Source organism: Heteronotia binoei, chromosome 20, assembly GCF_032191835.1.
Source record: "Heteronotia binoei isolate CCM8104 ecotype False Entrance Well chromosome 20, APGP_CSIRO_Hbin_v1, whole genome shotgun sequence".
Lineage (NCBI taxonomy): Eukaryota > Metazoa > Chordata > Lepidosauria > Squamata > Gekkonidae > Heteronotia > Heteronotia binoei.
Window position 1 is genome coordinate 21,950,703 of NC_083242.1, and position 20,109 is coordinate 21,970,811.

The 20,109-nt window shown below is 44.5% G+C and overlaps 1 protein-coding gene across 3 annotated transcripts in view; it reads left to right on the forward strand.

The window, feature by feature from the left end:
* Nucleotides 1–20,109, forward strand: part of MARF1 (meiosis regulator and mRNA stability factor 1) — a 539,974-nt gene that overhangs the window by 26,545 nt on the left and 493,320 nt on the right. For all 3 annotated transcript variants that reach the window (XM_060260926.1, XM_060260924.1, XM_060260925.1), the window contains exons 11-20: nt 2,380–2,569; nt 4,888–5,066; nt 6,426–6,506; nt 6,989–7,225; nt 8,574–8,693; nt 11,641–11,816; nt 13,694–13,914; nt 14,619–14,761; nt 16,479–16,612; nt 18,104–18,306. In XM_060260926.1, coding sequence (XP_060116909.1) covers nt 2,380–2,569; nt 4,888–5,066; nt 6,426–6,506; nt 6,989–7,225; nt 8,574–8,693; nt 11,641–11,816; nt 13,694–13,914; nt 14,619–14,761; nt 16,479–16,612; nt 18,104–18,306 — 1,684 coding nt within the window. The remainder of the gene's footprint in view (nt 1–2,379; nt 2,570–4,887; nt 5,067–6,425; nt 6,507–6,988; nt 7,226–8,573; nt 8,694–11,640; nt 11,817–13,693; nt 13,915–14,618; nt 14,762–16,478; nt 16,613–18,103; nt 18,307–20,109) is intronic.

Genomic DNA, 20,109 nt, shown 5'->3' on the forward strand with positions numbered 1-20,109 from the left:
AGTGAATAGACAATTTTGGTGGTCTTTTATGAAAAGGGACATATCTTAGTATGTGGCCTCCTGTCCAATTTGTCTAATGGCTAAACGTCGAGGGGGAAAACCGCCGGGATTATTACAACCGCTAGAGACAGCAGCCCGACCCTAGTCGGTGGTGTCGCTGGACTTTATTGTGGAACTCCCTCCTTCCCAGAGAAAAACGGTAATTCTTGTAGTAGTGGACACCTTTTCTAAACAAGCGCACTTTATCCCATGCTCCCAAATACCGACGGCTAAGAAACTAGCCCAATTATTCTTTCAACACATGGTGAAATTACATTCCTTCCTGGATAAACTGATTAGTGACAGAGGAGTACAATTCGTTTCCAACTTCTGGCGGGAGTTCTGCAAATTAACCCGTATTGAACAGGGACTGAGCTCCGCGTATCGCCCTCAGACGGACTGGACAGACTGAGAGGGTGAACACGTTGCTGGAACAATATTTAAGGTGCTTTGTGAATTATCAGCAGTTGAATTGGGCAGAGTTGCTCCCTTTTGTGGAATATGGTTATAATAACAGCATGCATAGCTCCACTAAATCTTCCTCCTTCCTGGTGGTGAATGGCTATGAAGGGAAACCCTTTCCCCAATTGCCGGGAGGACTGACAGCAGAAAGCCCATCCACCTTTAAGCAATGGTGGGGGAAGCTTGGAGCAACATCCAGGAAAATTTGGAACTGGCCAAAGAGACATACAAAAAACATTACGATAAGCATCACTCACCTGCTTGGGATTTTAAAGTGAGAGGTACAAGTATTTCTGTCCACCAAGAACTTGCCATTACCACAAACATCTGAAAAACTGGCGTACAAGTTTCTGGGACCGTTCCGTATAAAACGTGTAATCGATAAAGTGACTATAGAACTAGAATTGCCAAAATTTTTTAGTAAGATTCTCCCAATCTTTCATTGCAGCTTACTTCAAAAAGACCCTGGAGCAACGCCCTGGCACTCTAGACCAAAAGCTCCGGATCCTATCGCAGTGGGAGCTCAGAATCACCATGAAGTAAAAGAAATCTTAGATTCTAAGCTGAAGCGGGGGGTGTTGTACTTTCTGATTATAGTGGAAATATTTCTCAGAGGGCCACGACGAATGGGTGATAAGTTCAAATGTGAGGGCCCCAGCCTTAATTAAACAATTCTATGTTAAATATCCTTCAAAGCCCAGAAGGGGGACTTAGGGGGGGGCAGTATGTCAAGCGTACTCATTTCTGGACCACATTTTACTATGCAAGGAGGATGTCATCAGCTCTCCCCCTTTATTTACAATCCAGAGGGCAGGTAGCGAAAGCATCTGGCCCTGGGATGTTTATACTAGAGGCTGGCTGCTGGTACCTCCAAGCCGCCTTCCCCCCCCCCCCCCCCCTTCACACAGACAACTCTTATCTCTTCACAGAGAAGTGTGAGAAGGTTTGATGTTTCCAATAGCCTAGGATTTTTTAGTAGTAAAATAGATAGTTGCTTAGTAACCTTTGAACCCGTGACTCAAGTATGCATCTGTAATGTAACCCTTTGATGAGATCCTATATAGCAACTGTGTAACTGTCTGTACCCCATTACTCCCAAGGCTTGTATCCTTGGCAAAGCTCCTGAGTTTCTTTCAATAAACCTATCTTTTAATTCAAAACAAAAGGACTCTGTTATTGGGAAATACCGGCGCTTGCCACACAGGGTTTCTTAGATAAAGAAGGAAATATTTGGAGATCGGCCTGTTTGCACAGGCTAAACCAGGGGTAGTCAAACTTGCTTAACATAAGAGCCACATAGAATAAATGTCAGAGCAGGAAGGAAGGAAGGAAAGTAAGTGGTGGGAGAGGTGGAAAGAAAGCACCTTTAAATGCGTTCTCCAAGCTGCTGGCTGGCTGGGCTTGGAGAAGTGATTTAAAGAGACAAATGCCTTCTCCAAGCTGGGCAGTGGGGGCTTCGAGAGCCACACGATTTGTGTGGAAGAGCCACATGTGGCTTCCAAGCTGCAGTTTGGCCACTCCTGGGCTAATCTATTCACTCTTCTACTGTTAAAGTTTGTGTGATGGTAGCATAAACATAGGGTAAGTGAAACCTATTAGATTTGTATCTGCGGCAAAAATCTCTCTTTGATAAGCTGAGTGTTTGCAGATATTGTGTTCTCTGTGTTGCTTGGACTGTATCTGACCACACGAGACAGGACAAGTAAGCAGAAAGTAGCAGTCCTTTGCGATGAATTGGAAGGTTAACACTAACATGGAACTTGTGCAATGCTAGTTAGGAGCCTGCAAGGAATCATGCAAGGGGACCAAAAGTACTGCACAGTAAAACAGACCTGTGGAACAAACTATTCTAGATGGTTCTCCCTTCTATTTCATTAGGAGTGTGTCTCCAAACCTCTCAAACAGATCTTCACCACTTACTTTCAATATCATAAATCACTCTGGTAGCATGGAAGGCCCTGATCCTTTTGCAAATGGAACGGACATTCAGGTCAGCAATTTGGACTACAGACTGTCCAGAAAAGAGCTGCAGCAAATTCTGCAAGAAACCTTCTCCAGGCATGGCAAGGTAAGTTTAAAAAAAGCTTTATATCTTCTGTTTCTTCTGTTGTAGTTGTATTCCTTGAATGTTAACTTGCTTATGGACATAAGAGAAGCCATGCTGGATCTGACCAATGGCCTGTCCAGTCCAACATTCTATGTTACATTGTGGCTAAAACCCAGGTGCCACCAGGAGATTCACCAGCAGGGCCAGAACTCCAGAAGCCCTCCCACTGTTGCCCCCTAAGCACCAAGAATACAGAGCATCACTGCCCTAGACATATTGTTCCGTCTATACATTGTGACTAGTAGCCACTGTTGGACTTTGTCTCCATATGTTTATCCAGTCTCCTCTTGAAACTATGCTCAAAGCTGCTACTACTTCCTGTAACAGTGAATTCCACATGTTAATTACTCTTTGGGTGAAGAAAAATGTCCTTTTTTTCTGTTCTGAGTCTACTGCTCATTAATTTCATTGAGTGCCCCCGTATTTCTTGTATTGTGAGAAAGGGGGGAAAGTACTTTTCTCCACCTTCTCTATCCTGTGCATAATTCTGTAAACCTCTATCACAGAGGTGGCCAAACTGTGGCTCAGGAGCCACATGTGGCTCTTTCACATCTATTGCGTGGCTCTTGAAGCCCCCCCCCCTCTATTTGCTTTCTTTCCTACCCACTGTTCCTTCCTGTCTTGTGGCTCTCAAACATCTGACATTCATGTCTTGTGGCTCTCAGACATCTGACATGTATTTTGTATGACTCTTGTTAAGCAAGTTCGGCCACCCCTGCTCTATCAGTCACCCCTCAATTGTCATTTCTTCAAGCTAAAGAGCCCTAACCTCTTTTACCTTTCTTCATAGGGAGTTCTATCCCCTTAATAATTTTAGTTTCCCATTTCTCCACCTTTTCCCATGTTATATTTTTTTTAGGTGCAATGACCAGAACTGTACACAGTATTCCAAATGAGGCCACACGATAGTTTTTTACAGGGGCATTATGATACTTGCTGATTTGCCTTTTTTTTTTTTTTTACTGCAGTTGGACACTGAGTCAACATCTTCAGTGAGTTATTTATCATGACTCCAAAGTGTCTCTTTTGATCAGTTACCACCAATTTGGACCCCATCAACATAACAAGTATAGTTAGGATTTTTTGCTCCAATGTGCATCTCTTTGCACTTGGCCACATTGAACCTCATTTGCGACGTTGATGCCAACTCACTGACCCTCAGCAAATCCTTTTGTGCCACCTTACAGTCCTTCCTGGTTCTCTCTACCCTGAACAACTTAGTGTCATCTGCAAATTTAGCCACCACTGTTTACTCCTGACTCCAAATAATTGATGAGCAAGATACCAAGCCCTGTGGTATCTCACTGCTTTACCACTTTCCTCTGTGAAGACTCCCAATTTATACTCTGTTTCCTGTTAATCAGTTTTTAATCCACAAGAGGACTTGTCCTCTTAACCCATGACTGCTGAGTTTATTTAGGAACCTCTGAGGGACTGTCAAAAGCTTTTTGAAAGTCTAGCTAAACAACATTTACTAGGTCACCCTTGTCTATGTGTCTGTTCACACCTCAACCCTAAAAGATCTTCCCTTACAGAATCTATGCTGGGGTGACGAAGCTTACTTAACATTAAGAACCACATAAAATAAATATCAGATGTTTGAGAGCCACAAGACATGAATGTCAGATGTTTTAAGAGCAGGCAGGAAGGCAAATAGATGGGGGAGGGAGGTGGAGATGGAAAGAAAGCAATTTTAAATGCATTCTCCAAGCCACATATGTGGCTCCTGAACCGCAGTTTGGCCTCCCTTGATCTATAATGATTCTTCCTCAATATCAATCAATCAATAATTTATCACTGTACCGAGCCAGACAGCTCATTCTTCCTCAGGAGCTTAGCTAGGCAGTTGCTGTGTAATACAGTCCAGTGGCTAAATCTGGTAAATAACAAGTAAAGCTTAATTATCGAGCAGTCCATTCAAACAAATAAGTTTCTCAAATCAGACTCGGAGCCATCCATCTGCTGCAGTGTTTTAAATATTACGCACAGTACATTCTCAGAATTGTGTTTGAAAGCATTAAATGCCGCTGTGCATCTCAGTTGGTTCTCGTTGGGGTTTGTTACGCAGTATTGAAACAGGTTGGAAGAGGAGAGGTGCCAAAGGAAACACGTCTGTCTAAGCAAAAGTCCTTTAAGCCTTGCTGCTTATAATAACACTGTGAATATGCAGGCGAACATGAATACGTCAGTTCTGATCTTGAGTGTCTTCAGACATGAAGAATGTTTAGCTCAGATTTCAGTTGCAGGTTTGACTTGGATGCCTGTCCCATCTCTTCCAGGTAAAAACCATAGAGTTCAGTCCGCACACCGATTATCAGCTAAAGGCTGTGGTGCAAATGGAGAATCTCCAAGAAGCCATCAGTGCTGTCAACAATCTCCACAGATGTAAAGTCGGCAGCAAAAGGATCCAGGTCTCACTAACTACGGGAACAGCCAATAAATCTCTGTCCTTAGTTAGGTAATTTTTTTTTAAGCAGCTGAAATAGATTTTCTTTGCTGGCCTGCACTTAAAGACAGTTACAAAAGGAAAATCTTGGGAAGCTGGGGGTGTGTTGAGCTGTTCAGCATTTTGGGGTTTTGTTGTTTTTTTGTTGTTCAGTCGCACAGTCGAGTCCGACTCGACCCCATGGACAAAGTCACGCCAGGCTAAAGTCATAAATCAGAGGGTATCTATCACTGAGGATTGGTTCTTGACAGCTGTAGGAAAGACTTCTGTTTCTGAAAGTAGTTGTATTTTAACTCATTCTTCATCTGCTTCTCGTTTGCGAATTCATTCATGCTTTCAATGACTGAATCAGTTCCAAACCAAAATGTAGCAGTCCTTTGAGATGAATTGAAACCTTTGGTTTGGCATTGCATGGTTGTGTCTTGAACCAATCTCCTTTTGGATGCGCAGACCTTCCTCCTTCCCTATTTTGTGGCATGTCACAGTTTGCCGATAGCTTATCAGCCCAACGAGCTGTGATGTGTACTTGCCCTGCAAACCAAGATTAGGATTCCTTAATTTAATTCCACTTTCAAGGGAAATTAAATGCCATGGTTTGCTTTTTTGGGTATAATGGCAGACTGGTGTGTGCCTGTAAAAGAATTGGAGTACATGTGGTGGAGGGAACACTTAATTGGAGTACATGTGGTGGAGGGGATGCTTAACTCTGAGGCATGATTACATAATACCAGCTGCGATGGTCATTTCATGGGACTCAAGCCAAGGATCTAATCCATTTCCCCAAGGAAATTCCCCAGCTGTACTGTATTGGTGGTCCCAGTGTAATTCTAGAGCAAGGGTCCCCAACCCCCGGACCACGGCCCGGTGCCGGTCCATGGCCTGTTAGCAACCAGGCTGTAAGTTGTATAATTATTTCATTATATTTTATAATGTAATAATAATACATTGGATTTATATCCTGCTATCCACTCAAAATCAGAGTGACTCACAATCTCCTTAACCTTCCTCCCCCACAACAGACACCCTGTGAGGTGGGTGGGGTTGAGAGAGCTCTCCCAGAAGCTGCCCTTTCAAGGACAACTCTGTGAGAGCTATGGCTGACCCAAGGCCATTCCAGCAGCTGCAGGTGGTGGAGTGGGGAATCAAACCCGGTTCTTCCAGATAAGAGTCCACACACTTGACCACCACACCAAAATAAAGTGCACAATTGTATCATCCTGAAACCATCCCCTCCCCGGTCCATGGAAAAATTGTCTTCCACAAAACCAGTCCCTGGTGCCAAAAAGGTTGGGGACTGCTGTTCTAGAGGAAGAAGAAAACCAACTAATAGAAGTCACTTGCTTTCCATAATGCTACATTTCTGTTTTGCAGTTCAGAAGCAATATCCATTCTTCAAGATGCTCCAGCTTGCTGTCTGCCCCTCTTCAAATTTACAGCTATCTATGAGAAAAAGTAAGTTTCTGAAATTGCTCATCAAATAAGTATTTTATTTAAAGAAATCATATGCAAGACATTCTAAAAATAGGAAGATGATATTGGATTTATATCCCGCCCTCCACTCTGAATCTCAGAGTCTCAGAGCAGCTCGCAGTCTCCTTTACCTTCCTCCCCCAGAACAGACACCCTGTGAGATGGGGCTGAGAGAGCTCTCATAGAAGCTGCCCTTTCAAGGACAGCTCTGCGAGAGGTATGGCTGACCCAAGGCCATTCCAACAGGTGGAGGAGTGGGGTATCAAGCCCAGTTCTCCCAGATAAGAGTCCGCGCACTTAACCACTACACCAAATTGGCTCTCATATGGTCATTTGTTTCAGGATAAATTCTTGTCTTTGTGCCCCTATCCCCCACACACTGTCAAGATGGACAAACACACACACACTTCCTCTCCCCCATTCCCTTTACTAAAGTTTGTCTGAAATCTTTGGTTTTTTAAAAGGTTTGGGCACAAGTTGAACGTATCAGACCTGTATAAGTTAACAGATGTGGTGGGAATCCGTGATCAAGGCAATGGGCGACTCGTGTGTCTCCTGCCCAGTAGTCAAGCCAGACAAAGTCCTCTGGGATCTTCACAGTCTCATGATGGCTCCTCAGCTAATTGTAGTCCTATCATATTCGAAGAGCTGGAATACCACGAACCCATTTGTAAGCAGCACTGCATAAATAAGGACTTCAGGTGAGCCTCATCCCTGATTCTGTCACCATTCTGTTCAGCAGTGAGTGCCAACACTCTAGAGTCAGGGGTGGATTGCATTTTTGTATTTATATGTATGTGCACACGCATGCCCCTGGAAATTATGGCAGCCTCTGGCGATTGACTCCTACTGGGGGCCTGGAAGATATTAGGGAGGTTGCTCATTAAAGTACAACTTAACTTTACTTCAACTAAAGTACAGAGTTGCTCAACATCATGGTATGGAACTTAGCACCAAAACTGTTGTTTTAAAATTGTTTAATACTTTAAATTCCAATTGTTAATTTTAACTGATATTATTGTAACTGTTTTTACTGCTTTATGGTTTTGTTTTATTGTTGATATTTAATGTTGTTGTTGTTAGCCGCCCTGAGCCTGCTTTGGCAGGGAGGGCGGGATATAAGTGCAAAAAATAAATATATAAAGCCTGCTCATCTCCCAGTTCTGGTATTTCAAGGAGGCCTCCTATCCAAATACTTGCCAGAGTTGACTCTGCTTATCTTCCAAGATCTGGTAAGATCGGTTGGGCTTGCCTGGGCTATCCAGGGCACTTTGGACTATTTTTTTTTTTTATGGATAGAACCCTGTGGAGTTGTGTGGCATTTCATTTCCAGTTCCTGTGAAGCAGTTTCCTCCTCTGAGTGAAAGCTTGAAAAACGGCCACATTATGCTTACGCAGACTAAATGTGTTGTCCTGGATTTTTTGCACGGTGGCAGTGAATCGCTAAGTCACTTCGCCTTTACTCTGAAGTAATAATCCTGTTCTTACTTCAGAGTAAAGGTAGTCCCCTGTGCAAGCACTAGTCATTTTCGACTCTGGGGTTTTCACGGCAGACTTTTTACAGTCATCTAGCAAGCTGGGTTCTCATTTTACTGACCTCAGAAGGATGGAAGGCTAAGTCAACCTTGAGCCAGCTACCTGAACCCAGCTTCTGCCGGGATTGAACTCAGGTCGTGAGCAGAGCTCGGACTGCAGTACTGCAGCTTTACCACTCTGCACCACGGGGCTCTTGAACAGGATTATTACTTCCAGAGTTAGAAACGACTGGTGCTTGCACCTTTACCTTTTTTTTTTACCTTTAATAATCCTGTTCAGCTTGGTATCAGCAAACTGGAACAGTAACAAGATGGTGTAATGCTGGCCCACTGCATTAGGAGGTGCGATGCTAGGCTGGGTGGACCTGATCTAGCAGGGCTTCTGTTAAATGTGCTTACTGGTGTTATTGTATTGTTGAGGGTAGGTTGAATTTAAAAAAACAAATCTGTAATCTGCCTTGAGTCTATTTGAGAAAGGTAAATAAGGAGAGTTATTTTTTTTTTCTTGTTCTAGTGAACATGTATTTGATCCAGACTCCTACAAAGTTCCCTTTGTGATTCTGTCCCTGAAGACCTTTGCGCCTCAAGTTCATAGTTTGTTGCAAACTCATGAGGGGACGGTGCCTTTACTGAGGTGAGACTGTGCTGTTACGTAGTTGTGAGCCCCTCTTGAGCAGGTCTCTAGAGAGAAGGCGTATTCATTTTCCAAATACGATAATAAAGGGCGATAAGGCAGGCCTTGACAGATATTCTTTGGATCTAGGAGTCAGCCAAATATTCAGTAGTAGTGTTTTCAAGGGGGGAATTATGGGATTCCCCCCCCCACACACACACACATTTGGATCTATCACACTTAAAAATATTGGTATGTCCAGTATTCCTGAATCCCAATATTGGTATGGTATTGGGATTCGGTAAATATTCAGGAAACCCAAATTTGTTTGGCTCAATTATTTATTTAATTCCATTTATATCCCGCCCTCCCCGCCGAAGTGAGCTCAGGGCAGCTTACATATTCATGCATATGCATGGGCATAACATATAATAAATAAGATAAAAACCATAAAACAATTTAACAGCTATAACGGGTGGCCAGCGGTAGCTCTCCAGATGTTTTTTGCCTGCAGCTCCCATAAGCCCCAGCCAGCATGGCCAGTGGCTGGGGCTGATGGGAGTTGTAGGCAAATCATGCAAGAAAGGAGCACCTTTTGGGGGGTCTAATTCTATGAACCCCCCAAAAGGTGCCCCCTTCTTGCATGATTTGGAGAGGAGATGCAAAAAGTCATGTGAGAGTCGACTCTGAAATGGTGAGTTCACTGCAGGGGAAGCTGTGTGTAGTGGGAAGGTCTCTTGCCCCCACAGGTAGACCTGAGAGGATCAAGTGAGGTGTCAGGAGCTGACACAAGAAGAGCCCATCAGCTATTAGGTATAGTTGAGCCCGAATAAAAGCCAGGGGTTTTTTTGGGGGGGAGGGGGAGGGTGGATTTTGTATTTTATATGTGTGTGTGTCTGCCCCTGGAAGTTGTGGTGATCTCTGGTGACTGACCCCCACTGGGGGCCTGGAGGATATTCAGAGAGGTGGCTGAATAAAGCCTCTGCCCCTGACCTCCCAACTGTTGGCATTTCATTGAGGTCTCCCATTCAAGTACTTGCCAGAGACAGCCTCCAGGTGTGTGTTTGTGTGCGCACGCGCACACGCAAAATACAAAAATATCAAATAAGCTTGCACGTGTCTTAGTTCCCATACTTCTGCTGCTCATGGGGAGAGTTAAGTTGTGCAGAACAGTGCAGCCATTCCCCCTGAGAATGCATCCCTCCTATGTTCCCATTTTCTTTCTCTCTCCTGTATGCTTTTGCACTTGAGCAATGTAAGTACCTAAGGATACACACGGGCTGCCTGAGTGTTGGTGCAGGTATGTTTCTTCATGTGGAAAATAGGGAGAACTTCTAAAAATCTATATCCAACATCAGTAGAAATTGTTAATCTGTCAGGCTCTGAGCTACTCTCTGTAAATGTTATTTACTATAGTAATGGGTGTGTTTCATGGGAGAGAAGTTAGCTAATACGAATGCTGGTGAAAATTACAAATGAAAGGAAAGGGGAAAGCACTCAACCCAAAATACAGCACTGATGCTGCAAGGGTCAAAGTTCCTCAAATAAAATATTATCTATATCTATCATCTGTCTATCGTCTGTTATCTCTGTCATCTATCTACTATCCATCATCTATTATCTATCTGCTATATTTCTATCTCTAATGTCTATCTAATCTTATAGTGTATGTACACAATGGGAAAGATTAAAAGCATGAGGTCTGAATGCCTGCGTAGAACATCAGAGAAGGTGCAGAGAAGGGCAACTAGAATGATTAAAGGGCTGGAGCACTTTCCCTATGAAGAAAGGTTGAAACTCTTGGGACTCTTTAGCTTGGAGAAACATCGACTGCGGGGTGACATGATAGAGGTTTACAAGATAATGCATGGAATGGAGAAAGTAGAGAAAGAAGTACTTTTCTCCCTTTCTCACAATACAAGAACTCGTGGGCATTCGATGAAATTGCTGAGCAGACAGGTTAAGACGGATAAAAGGAAGTACTTCTTCACCCAAAGGGTGATTAACATGTGGAATTCACTGCCACAGGAGGTGGTGGCGGCCACAAGTATAGCCACCTTCAAGAGGGGTTTAGATAAAAATATGGAGCACAGGTCCATCAGTGGCTATTAGCCACAGTGTATGTGTGTATATAACACTTTTTGCCACTGTGTGACACAGAGTGTTGGACTTGATGGGCCGTTGGCCTGATCCAACATGGCTTCTCTTATGTTCTTATGTTCTTATCAGCGTGAGCTGTACGTAAGCTGTAGAAATTTCACACACACAGTTGACAAATGTATCAAATGACCGACAAGATCATATCTGTTTTGGCCTTTAGGGCCTTTCTCAGTGATTAATAATATATACTGTTTCAAAACGACATAAATGGATCCCTCTCATGATAACTGCACTCACAGAACTAAATCTTCAGTGGTATAACAAGCTGGGATAAAATTTTCAAAGTCTCTGGAAATGTGTGTCAACAACCAAGAGCTGCAGTAAAGTGCACCATGAGAAGAGATCCGTGACCTGCTTCATAAACTTTCAGCAACCGCATCACATTTAAGAAAGCAACACCTTTCTGGGTTTATAAACTTCTGAATGTGTTTCTTTTTGGGACAGTATATATTACTGACCACTGAGGAAGGCCCTAGAGGCAGAAATGCATATGGTCTTGTAGTTGGTCATTTGATATAGGCATCAACCATCAGCTTTGTTTGTAAAATTGCTACAGCTTATTTAAAACTCACGTTGATGCTCTCTGCAGTTTGATATTCAGACCTTTTAATCTTCACCTTTGTGTATACCATATAATAAATATATATTTTGATATTTTATTTGAGGGAGCCAGTCTATGCATACCTTCATTTATCAGATTTATCAAGTGCTAGTCTGCGCATACCTTCGCTTATCAGATGTTATAAATAAATAGCGTATGAAGTAGTTCAGCTGTGGTCCACCATTTTCAGCATATCTGTTCTTCCAGCTTTCCTGACTGCTATGCTTCAGAGTTCAGCAATCTAGAAATGGTGCAGGAAGGACAGGGAGGGGTCCCTTTGGAGCACCTTATAACCTGCGTTCCCGGTGTTAACATCGCCACTGCACAGAATGGCATTAAAGTTGTGAAGTGGATACACAACAAGCCACCGCCACCGACAGCAGGTATGCATTTCACTCTTGCTTCAGCTTTTTCAATTTTTGACACTGTGTCTAGTATTAATGATGCTCATCTTATCTTATTCCTGTGTGTGCAGAGGATGAGCCCCCTGACTATTTTTCATGCCCCTCGACATCAGAAATCCTGGCTACGGGGCTGATTTCCTCCTTCAACTGCAGGCACTGTTCCCCTGTTTTGCTTTTCTGGCAGCTACTGGCATCCAGAACCTTGGAGGGGGGGGAGGGCGGGCTGAGTAAACTGACCTTAATGCAATGCCCAAATACAGATCTTAACATTGGTATACATGGTGGTCCTACCCGAATATTCTCCCTCATTCGAATGGGGGACTCATAAGCAAGGCATGGTTGCATGCTACTGCCTCCTCAGCCCATCATCTTTGTGTAAGAGAGCTTTTGGTCCTCTCACCCAAAGGGAAGAGCAGTGGGGATGCTGCATCTAAGGCGTGACAGTTGTCTGGTTCCAGAGGGGGAAAGGGCACCATTGCTGTCACCGCAGACTGTCCCTCCTCCCAGTGGGAGCCTGAGTCTTCTTCCCCCACAGCTGGGGCACCGCAGTTCTCCAGAAGTGTAGACAAGGAAGAGCAGCAGCAGCTGTAGCCACAGGGCATCAGGAAGGTGGGGTGGCAAGGCTGAAGAGGAGGCCAAGAGTGGCCACGCCTCCTCCCTCCTTAGGCTACTCCACAGTACTGGTGCCAGAACTTCCAAGGACAGCTGCTGATGTGATTAAAGGGCTGCCGATCAGCTCTTTCAAAGACGAGGGAGGGGCAGAGGCTGATCCTGGGTACTCCTGGATTTTTCGCCCCCGTCGTCCCTTAGTCAGCAAGGGGGGGGGGAGGGAAGGTTGGGGTCCCTGAGTAGGGGCACCCCCCCACAAAAAAAGGAAATGGGGGGACAGGGTCCCCACAGCGCCTCCCCCCCCAGTGGCTGAGGGCCTGGAGGGAATTGGTAGACAAGGATACAAAACCCCCCCCTTACCTTTGGTTCCATGTGGTGTGATGCAATTCAATGCTGTTGGGGGGAGGGGTACTCTCTCATCTTTTTTTATTTGTGTGTGTGTCTGGAAGTCATGGTTGACTTCTGGCAACCCATAGTGGGGCTTGGACTTCCAGAGAGGTGACTTGCTATTGCCTGCCTCTGTGTCCCAGCCCTGGTATTCCCTTGGGAGTCTCCTTTCCAAGTAGTTGCTGAGGTTGGCCCTGTGTAGTTTCCAAGATCTGACAAGTTTGGGCTTGCCTGGGCTATCCAGGTCAGGGCCTCAAGCCTCCCATCCTCCCATTCATGCAGCTAAAATGCTTTTTAAAAAGCTCTACATGGTTTCCAAAGAAGTTTGTGATATGACAAAAGAGGTCAGCTGTTCAAAGGAGAAGAGCGGGATGGGGGAGAAATACCTCTGGGTGTGTACAATCCTGTGGGCATGCTGATAATAGTCCTTTGAATCCCAACCTCTTTTTTGCATGCACGGAACATAAGGCTGTCTTGTACTGGATCCTAAGGCTATCCTTGATCCATCACAATTAGTATTGTCTACTCAGATTGGTGGCAGTTCTCTAGGATTTCAGGCAGAGGTCTTGCACGTCACCTCCTACCTAATCTTTTTAAACGGAGAGAACAGGGTTTGAACCTGGGACCTTCTGGGTACCAAGCAGATACTCTACTACTGGATCCCACGGTTCCACCCCAAACGTAAGATCAGATTATCAGCCCTTTTTTAAGGTGCTTTTTCATTTCACTATTCAGTCTGTAGCAGTCTGCCAAATCTATAGCATTCCTGTTTTGAGGTCATTGCACCATTGCTTGTGACATTGAATTAGCCTCCTCACTTAAGGAACAGTACAGTTTATATGCGATTTCCCTCCTTTTAGACCCTTGGCTGCTGCGTTCCAAGAGTCCTGTGGGCAACCCGCAGCTCATCCAGTTCAGCAGAGAAGTGATCGATCTGCTGAAAAACCAGCCCTCGTGCATCATGCCCATTAGCAAGTTCATCCCGATGTACCACCATCATTTTGCAAAGCAGTGTCGCGTGTCTGATTATGGATATTCCAAGTTAATGGAGTTGCTTGAAGCCGTGCCTCACGTGCTGCAAGTGAGTTCGCTCTTGTGTTTCTGTTGCAGTTGCATCCATGCTCCCCCCCCCCCCCCCCATGAATGCTAGATGTAAAGGGCGGTTATAAAAAGCAGGGGGAGGTTCGGATGGCAGTGAAAGTCTAGCTGCAGTGCTGATGTGAAGAATTAGTATAACTTAACCATGCCCACTGTAGGTGTGTAGGGGTGTATACGTACGCACGTTAACTTGAGTGCTGATAGTTGTGTCTGAACAGCTCAAATGTGATCTCGTTTATTTATTTCATTCCGTTTATATCCCACCCTTTCTGCAAAGCAGACTCAGGGACGAGTTGCATTAAAACAACAATTAAAATGGATTAAATTACAATATAAACAGTTAAGAGTACAGCATAAGCTTAAAAACTCTGCCTCTACAGTAATGACATATCAGTCCAAGAGTCTGTTGGATCCCAGATTGTTGGAATCGGGGGAGCCAAAAGACAGATGAAGGCCTGGCAGAAGAGCTCTGTTTTGCAGGCCCTGCGGAACTGAAGGAAATCCCACAGGGCACAGAACCCCAAAGGAAGCTCGTGCCACCAGGCAGGGGCCAGGGCTGAAAAGACCCCGGCCCTAGTCGAGACAAGTCAGACATCTCTGGGACTATCAAAAGGTGTTGGTTGCTGATCTCAGAGACCTGCAGGGCTGTTGTGCAGAAGGGTTCATAACGCTGCCTTTCTCTTGCAGATCCTCGGTATAGGCACCAAGCGTCTATTAACTTTGACACACCGAGCCCAAGTGAAGCGATTTACTCAAGACTTACTGAAACTTCTCAAGTCTCAAGCCAGTAAACAAGTAGTTGTGAGAGAGTTTCTACAGGCTTATCATTGGTAAGTGAATGTGCGCATGTGTACATTTTTTGTTTTTTTTTTAAATTACTTTAGTGCTAATTTACTATTTTACAAAGAACACTGAAAGTATCACAAAACACGACATGAATGAAACAGCGGGTCAACACTAAATGAAAACCAAGTAATAACAGTAACAGGAAGTGTTCCATAAATTGATCCTTCCTCTCTCCAGCGAGCTCAGGGCAGCTTTCTGAATGTCCTGCCCTCCACTTTGCCCTTGCAACAACCCTGTGAGGCAGGTGAGATTGAAACGTACCATCAAGGTAGGACGGAACCACTGCAGAATGTTGCCTCTCAGTCCCGAAGGGTGGTCCAGAGGGATACCATGATCAGTGATACTGAAAGCCACCAAGAGTTCCAGCAAAATTTAACAGGTTTGCTCTTCCCTTGTTGGTCTCCCGGCATATGTCATCGCCAGAACAGGGTTGGCTAGACTTGCTTAATGTAAGAGCCACATAGGATAAACATCAGATGTTTGAGAGCTGCAAGGCATGAGCATCGTATGTTCGAGAACCACAAGACAGGAAGGAAGGAAATACGGAAGGAAAGCAATAGATGGGAGAAGGAAGAAAGAGGTGGAAAGACAGCGACTTCAAGTGTATTCTCCAAGCCGCCAGCTGGCTTGGCTTGAAGAAGCTTTTTAAAGAGACAAATGCCTTCTCCAAGCCAGATGATGGGGGGGGGGGGCTTTGAGAGCCACACAATATGTGTGAAAGAGCCACAGTTTGGCCACCCCTCCACCAGAGTGACAGTCAAGAGATAGCCCTCTGGCTCCCCCGCTGGACCCCCGGTCCACTTTTTGAAACTTGGGGGTTCTTTTGAGGATAGGCACCAGCAGCTCTGCTGCAAGTTTGGTGCCTCTACCTGAAACAACAGCCCCCCCCCCCCCCCGATAGAGTCTACATTGATTGTAAGGACCCCATAGGGTATAATGGAGCAAAAAAAAATTGGGGTTCCCAAAAAATCCTGAATCCCAATACCATGCCAGTATTGGGATTCAGGAATTTTGGGAATACAGATTTTTTTTTTAATCCAATATACCCAAATCTGGAAAATATTAGGGGTTTTTTAATGCACATTATGATACTTCTGTTATGATTATTTAAAAACATTAATAAACAGTTACAAAGGGGACAAAAACAAAGGATAGTAATTCTGGAGAATTTTAAATCGGCCACCTCTGAAGCATCAAAGGTTGTCTGCTGTGAGTGGGCTTCATAGGTCCTGTATAAGAGAGAGCCAGAACGATGATGTTATGGGGGTTGGACTAGATGACCCTGGAGAACCCTTCCAACTCTGGTTCTGTATTTGAGCACTGTGACTATTGTAAGTGCTAAGAGCAGGGCAGGCAGCAGATAGCTGCCCTTTCAGTTGTGCATGGATTGAGCTTTGGTTTAGGATCCTTTCCCCAAGGAAGCATTATAACCCCCTCCCCTCGTGAGCAGTTCTGGGAACCAGTTTTAGTAAAAAAGCATGGTGAAGTCATCATTAAACACAAAATGTCTTTTTTTTCCTGCCTGCTGATGATTCAAATATGTGTCCTTATTATACTGCTTTATATCTCTGTGCTCTTGGTGGGGGAGACTCTTGGAGACCTTGATGTTTCGCCATTTGTTTCCATTCAGTTAGCCTAATTAATTATCTGAGTACCTCAACACACATTGTCTTAGAACACATTTCTTCCTGAAACATCTAGGTGTTTCTCAAAAGACTGGGATGTTACTGAATACGGAGTATGTGAATTGGTGGATCTAATATCAGAAATTCCAGATAATACAATCTGTCTGTCTCAGCAGGATAATGAAATGGTAATCTGTATTCCTAAAAGGGGTATGTATGTCCTTTTTAAAATATCTTAAATGTCAGTTTTAATGGGTGATATTACGTTTGGCATTCATGAATGCCAAGCGAATTAAGCGACACGTTTTGTGTCAATTGAAGTTCTGCAATAGGTGAGAGCAGACTTCAGCCTGCTTTACATCCTTGCGGTTTGTAAAACCAGGTTTGCGTATTAAAAAAAAAATAGGCGTATTAAAAAGTAGGCAAACGTACAAAGCCGCTTTATCGTTTTTATTTATTTTTATACCCCGCCCTCCCCTGTGAGTGGGCTCAGGGCGGTCACAAGAAGTCATATCACAATAGTGTCACAAGAAACAATAGAGCCAGTTTGGTGTAGTGGTTAATTGTGTGGACTCTTATCTGGAAGAACCGGGTTTGATTCCCCACTCCTCCACTTGCACCTGCTGGATTGGCCTTGGGTTCACCATTAGCTCTGGCAGAGGTTGTCCTTGAAAGGGCAGCTGCTGTGAGAGCCCTCTCAGCCCCATCCACCTCACAGGATGTCTGTTGTGGGGGGAGAAGATACAGGAGATTGTAAGCCGCTCTGAGTCTCTGATTCAGAGAGAAGGGCGGGGTATAAATCTGCAATTCTTCTTCTTCATAATAATAACTATTTAAAACTAATTCAATGAAATTTAACAATTTAAAACGAATTCAATGAAAACGAATTCAAATAAGATGGCAGACTAATTCACGGGAGTCCAGAGTGTCTCCTGTATGGGCGCAACTAGCAGATGATGATGATATTGGATTTATATCCCGCCCTCCACTCCAAATCTCAGAATAGCTCACAATCTCCCTTATCTCTCTCCCCTACAACAGACACCCTGTGAGGTGGGTGGGGCTGAGAGGACTCTCACAGCAGCTGCCCTTTCAACCTCTGCCAGAGCTATGGCTGGCCCAAAGCCATTCCAGCAGCTGCAAGTGGAAGGGTGGGGCATCAAACCAATAAGAGTCCACACACTTAACCACTACACCAAACTGGCTCATCACCAAACTAGGTGATCAGGGGGCATCCAGTTTCCCAGAGTGTGCTGTGCAGATCTTTATAGCATTGAGGGTCCATTGCACAGGGAAGGCCAAAATGGTTGAACTTTAGCCGAAGACCTGGTGAAACAGCTCTGTTTTACAGACCCTGTGGAATTGTAATTAATCCCGCAGGGCCGTGATCTCAAGTGGGAGCGTGTTCTGTCAGAAAATGCCCTGGCTTGAGGCCAGGCAGACGTCTTTTGGGCCAGGGACTACCAAAAAATGTTGACCTGCAGAGCGCAAGGCTCTCTGGGGCACACCCACTGATCTGTCTAGTCCAGTTCTGTCTGTTAGCAAGCAAAGATATTATTTTCTTTACTCTGAAATCCATTTTGTTCAAAGATGGAAGCTGTCACTAGGCCAGTTCAGGGCCAAGAAGGTTCCGGATTAAACAGCCTTCTCCTTTGCATTGCTTTTCAGTCACTCTGTTTTTTGTATTTCTTCCACATGTAGAACGTACCAAGGAAGAAATTGAGAGAACAAAGCAGTTCTCAAAGGAGGTGGTTGACCTGCTACGCCACCAGCCCTATTTCCGCATGCCTTTTGATAAGTTTATACCATCTTACCACCATCACTTTGGCCGTCAATGCAAGCTTGCCTATTATGGGTTTACCAAGTTACTTGAACTCTTTGAAGCCATACCAGATGTCTTGCAGGTAAGTCGTAGGTATTTCCGGGGCAATACTGTGGTCTGGAAATCTTAATGTTGGTCTTTAGCTTAAAATGTTACTTTGGTCTTAAAATCTTTCTTTTATAGTTGGGCTGGTTTGTTTGAATGTGGGTTGGCACCAAATCCAGCTTAGCATGTCTGCCCTGCATCGAGGCACTCATCCTCAGAGATTTTTTTGTAGCAGGAACTCCTTAGTGTATATTAAGCTACACCCCCCCCCCAAATGTAGCCAATTCTCCAAGAATTTACAATAGACCCTGTAAAAAGAGGCCCTGTAAGCTCTTGGAAGATTGGCTACATCGGGGGGGGGGGGGGGTGTAGCCTAATATGCAAAAGAATTCCTGCTACAAAAAAAGCCCTGCTCATCCTTAAATACTTGATAGTTAGGTCCATCCCATAATGGTGCAGAATCTGAAGGAGAGAGAGGATAATTTCCCCCGACTGCTTACCTGCATCAGCACATAGGTTGAATGTCCTCAGCAGAGGCTCCTTTGTTGATCCCTGCAGGATTTGCATTGGCCTAGCTGTGCCAGCCTTGATCATTTTAGTGGTGACTGCTTGTGTGCATTTTACATAGGAGTCTGTTTGCTTCCCCTTGTCATACCCCAGTCCAAGAGTTCTTTGCAATGTTATGTTGGTCCCTTGCATGAACAGCAAACTACATGCATGCCTAGCTCAGGGGTCTGTGAGAGCTCGTCAATGAAATGCATGTAGAAAGGTGTACAAAGGAGAACCAAGTTTGGGAAGGATCATAGGCTGGATCCAGGCTCAGTTTCCCACAAAATGTAATTTCCTGCCTCTCTCTTCTTGATCTCCACAACATGCTGCTCCTAGGAGGCCCTGAGGAATGACGTAAAGAGCCAGCGTGGGGTAGTGGTTAAGTGGTAATACATAGCACAAGTTAGGAAAGGCACAAACAGGCATAAGAAAAGGCCTGCATGTTTAACAAACAAAGTAATGGAAGCTGTAAAAGGTAAGAAGGACTCCTTTAAGCGATGGAAAACCAGTCCAAGTGAGATTAGTAAAAGGGAACACAGGCTGTGGCAAATCAAATGCAAGATTGTGATGAGGCAGGCAAAAAGGGACTATGAGGAGCATATTGCAAAAAACATAAAGTCCAACAATAAAAATTTCTTCAAATATATTAGAAGTAGGAAACCAGCCAGGGAGGCAGTGGGGCCCTTGGATGACCATGGGGTCAAAGGATTTCTGAAGGAGGATAGGGAAATGGCTGAGAAGCTGAATGAATTTTTTGCCTCCGTCTTCACTGTGGAAGATGAGAACTTTTTGCCCACCCCAGAACCACTAATTTTGGAGGGGGTGTTGAAAGATCTGGGTCAGATTGAGGTGACAAAAGAGGAGGTCCTACAACTGATGGACGAATTAAAAACTAATAAGTCACCGGGTCCGGATGGCATACATCCGAGAGTTCTGAAAGAACTCAAAGTTGAATTTGTGGATCTTCTAACAAAAATCTGTAATCTTTCATTGAAATCTGCCTCCGTTCCTGAGGACTGGAAGTTAGCAAATGTCACCCCCATCTTTAAAAAGGGTCCCAGAGGAGATCCGGGAAATTACAGGCCAGTCAGTCTGACGTCAATACCGGAAAAGTTGGTAGAAAGCATTATCAAGGACAGAATGAGTAGGCACATTGATGAACACGGGTTATTGAGGAAGACTAAGCAAGGGAAGATCTTGCCTCACTAGCCTGTTACATTTCTTTGAGGGGGTGAACAAACATATGGACAAAGGAGACCCGATAGATGTTGTTTACCTTGACTTCCAGAAA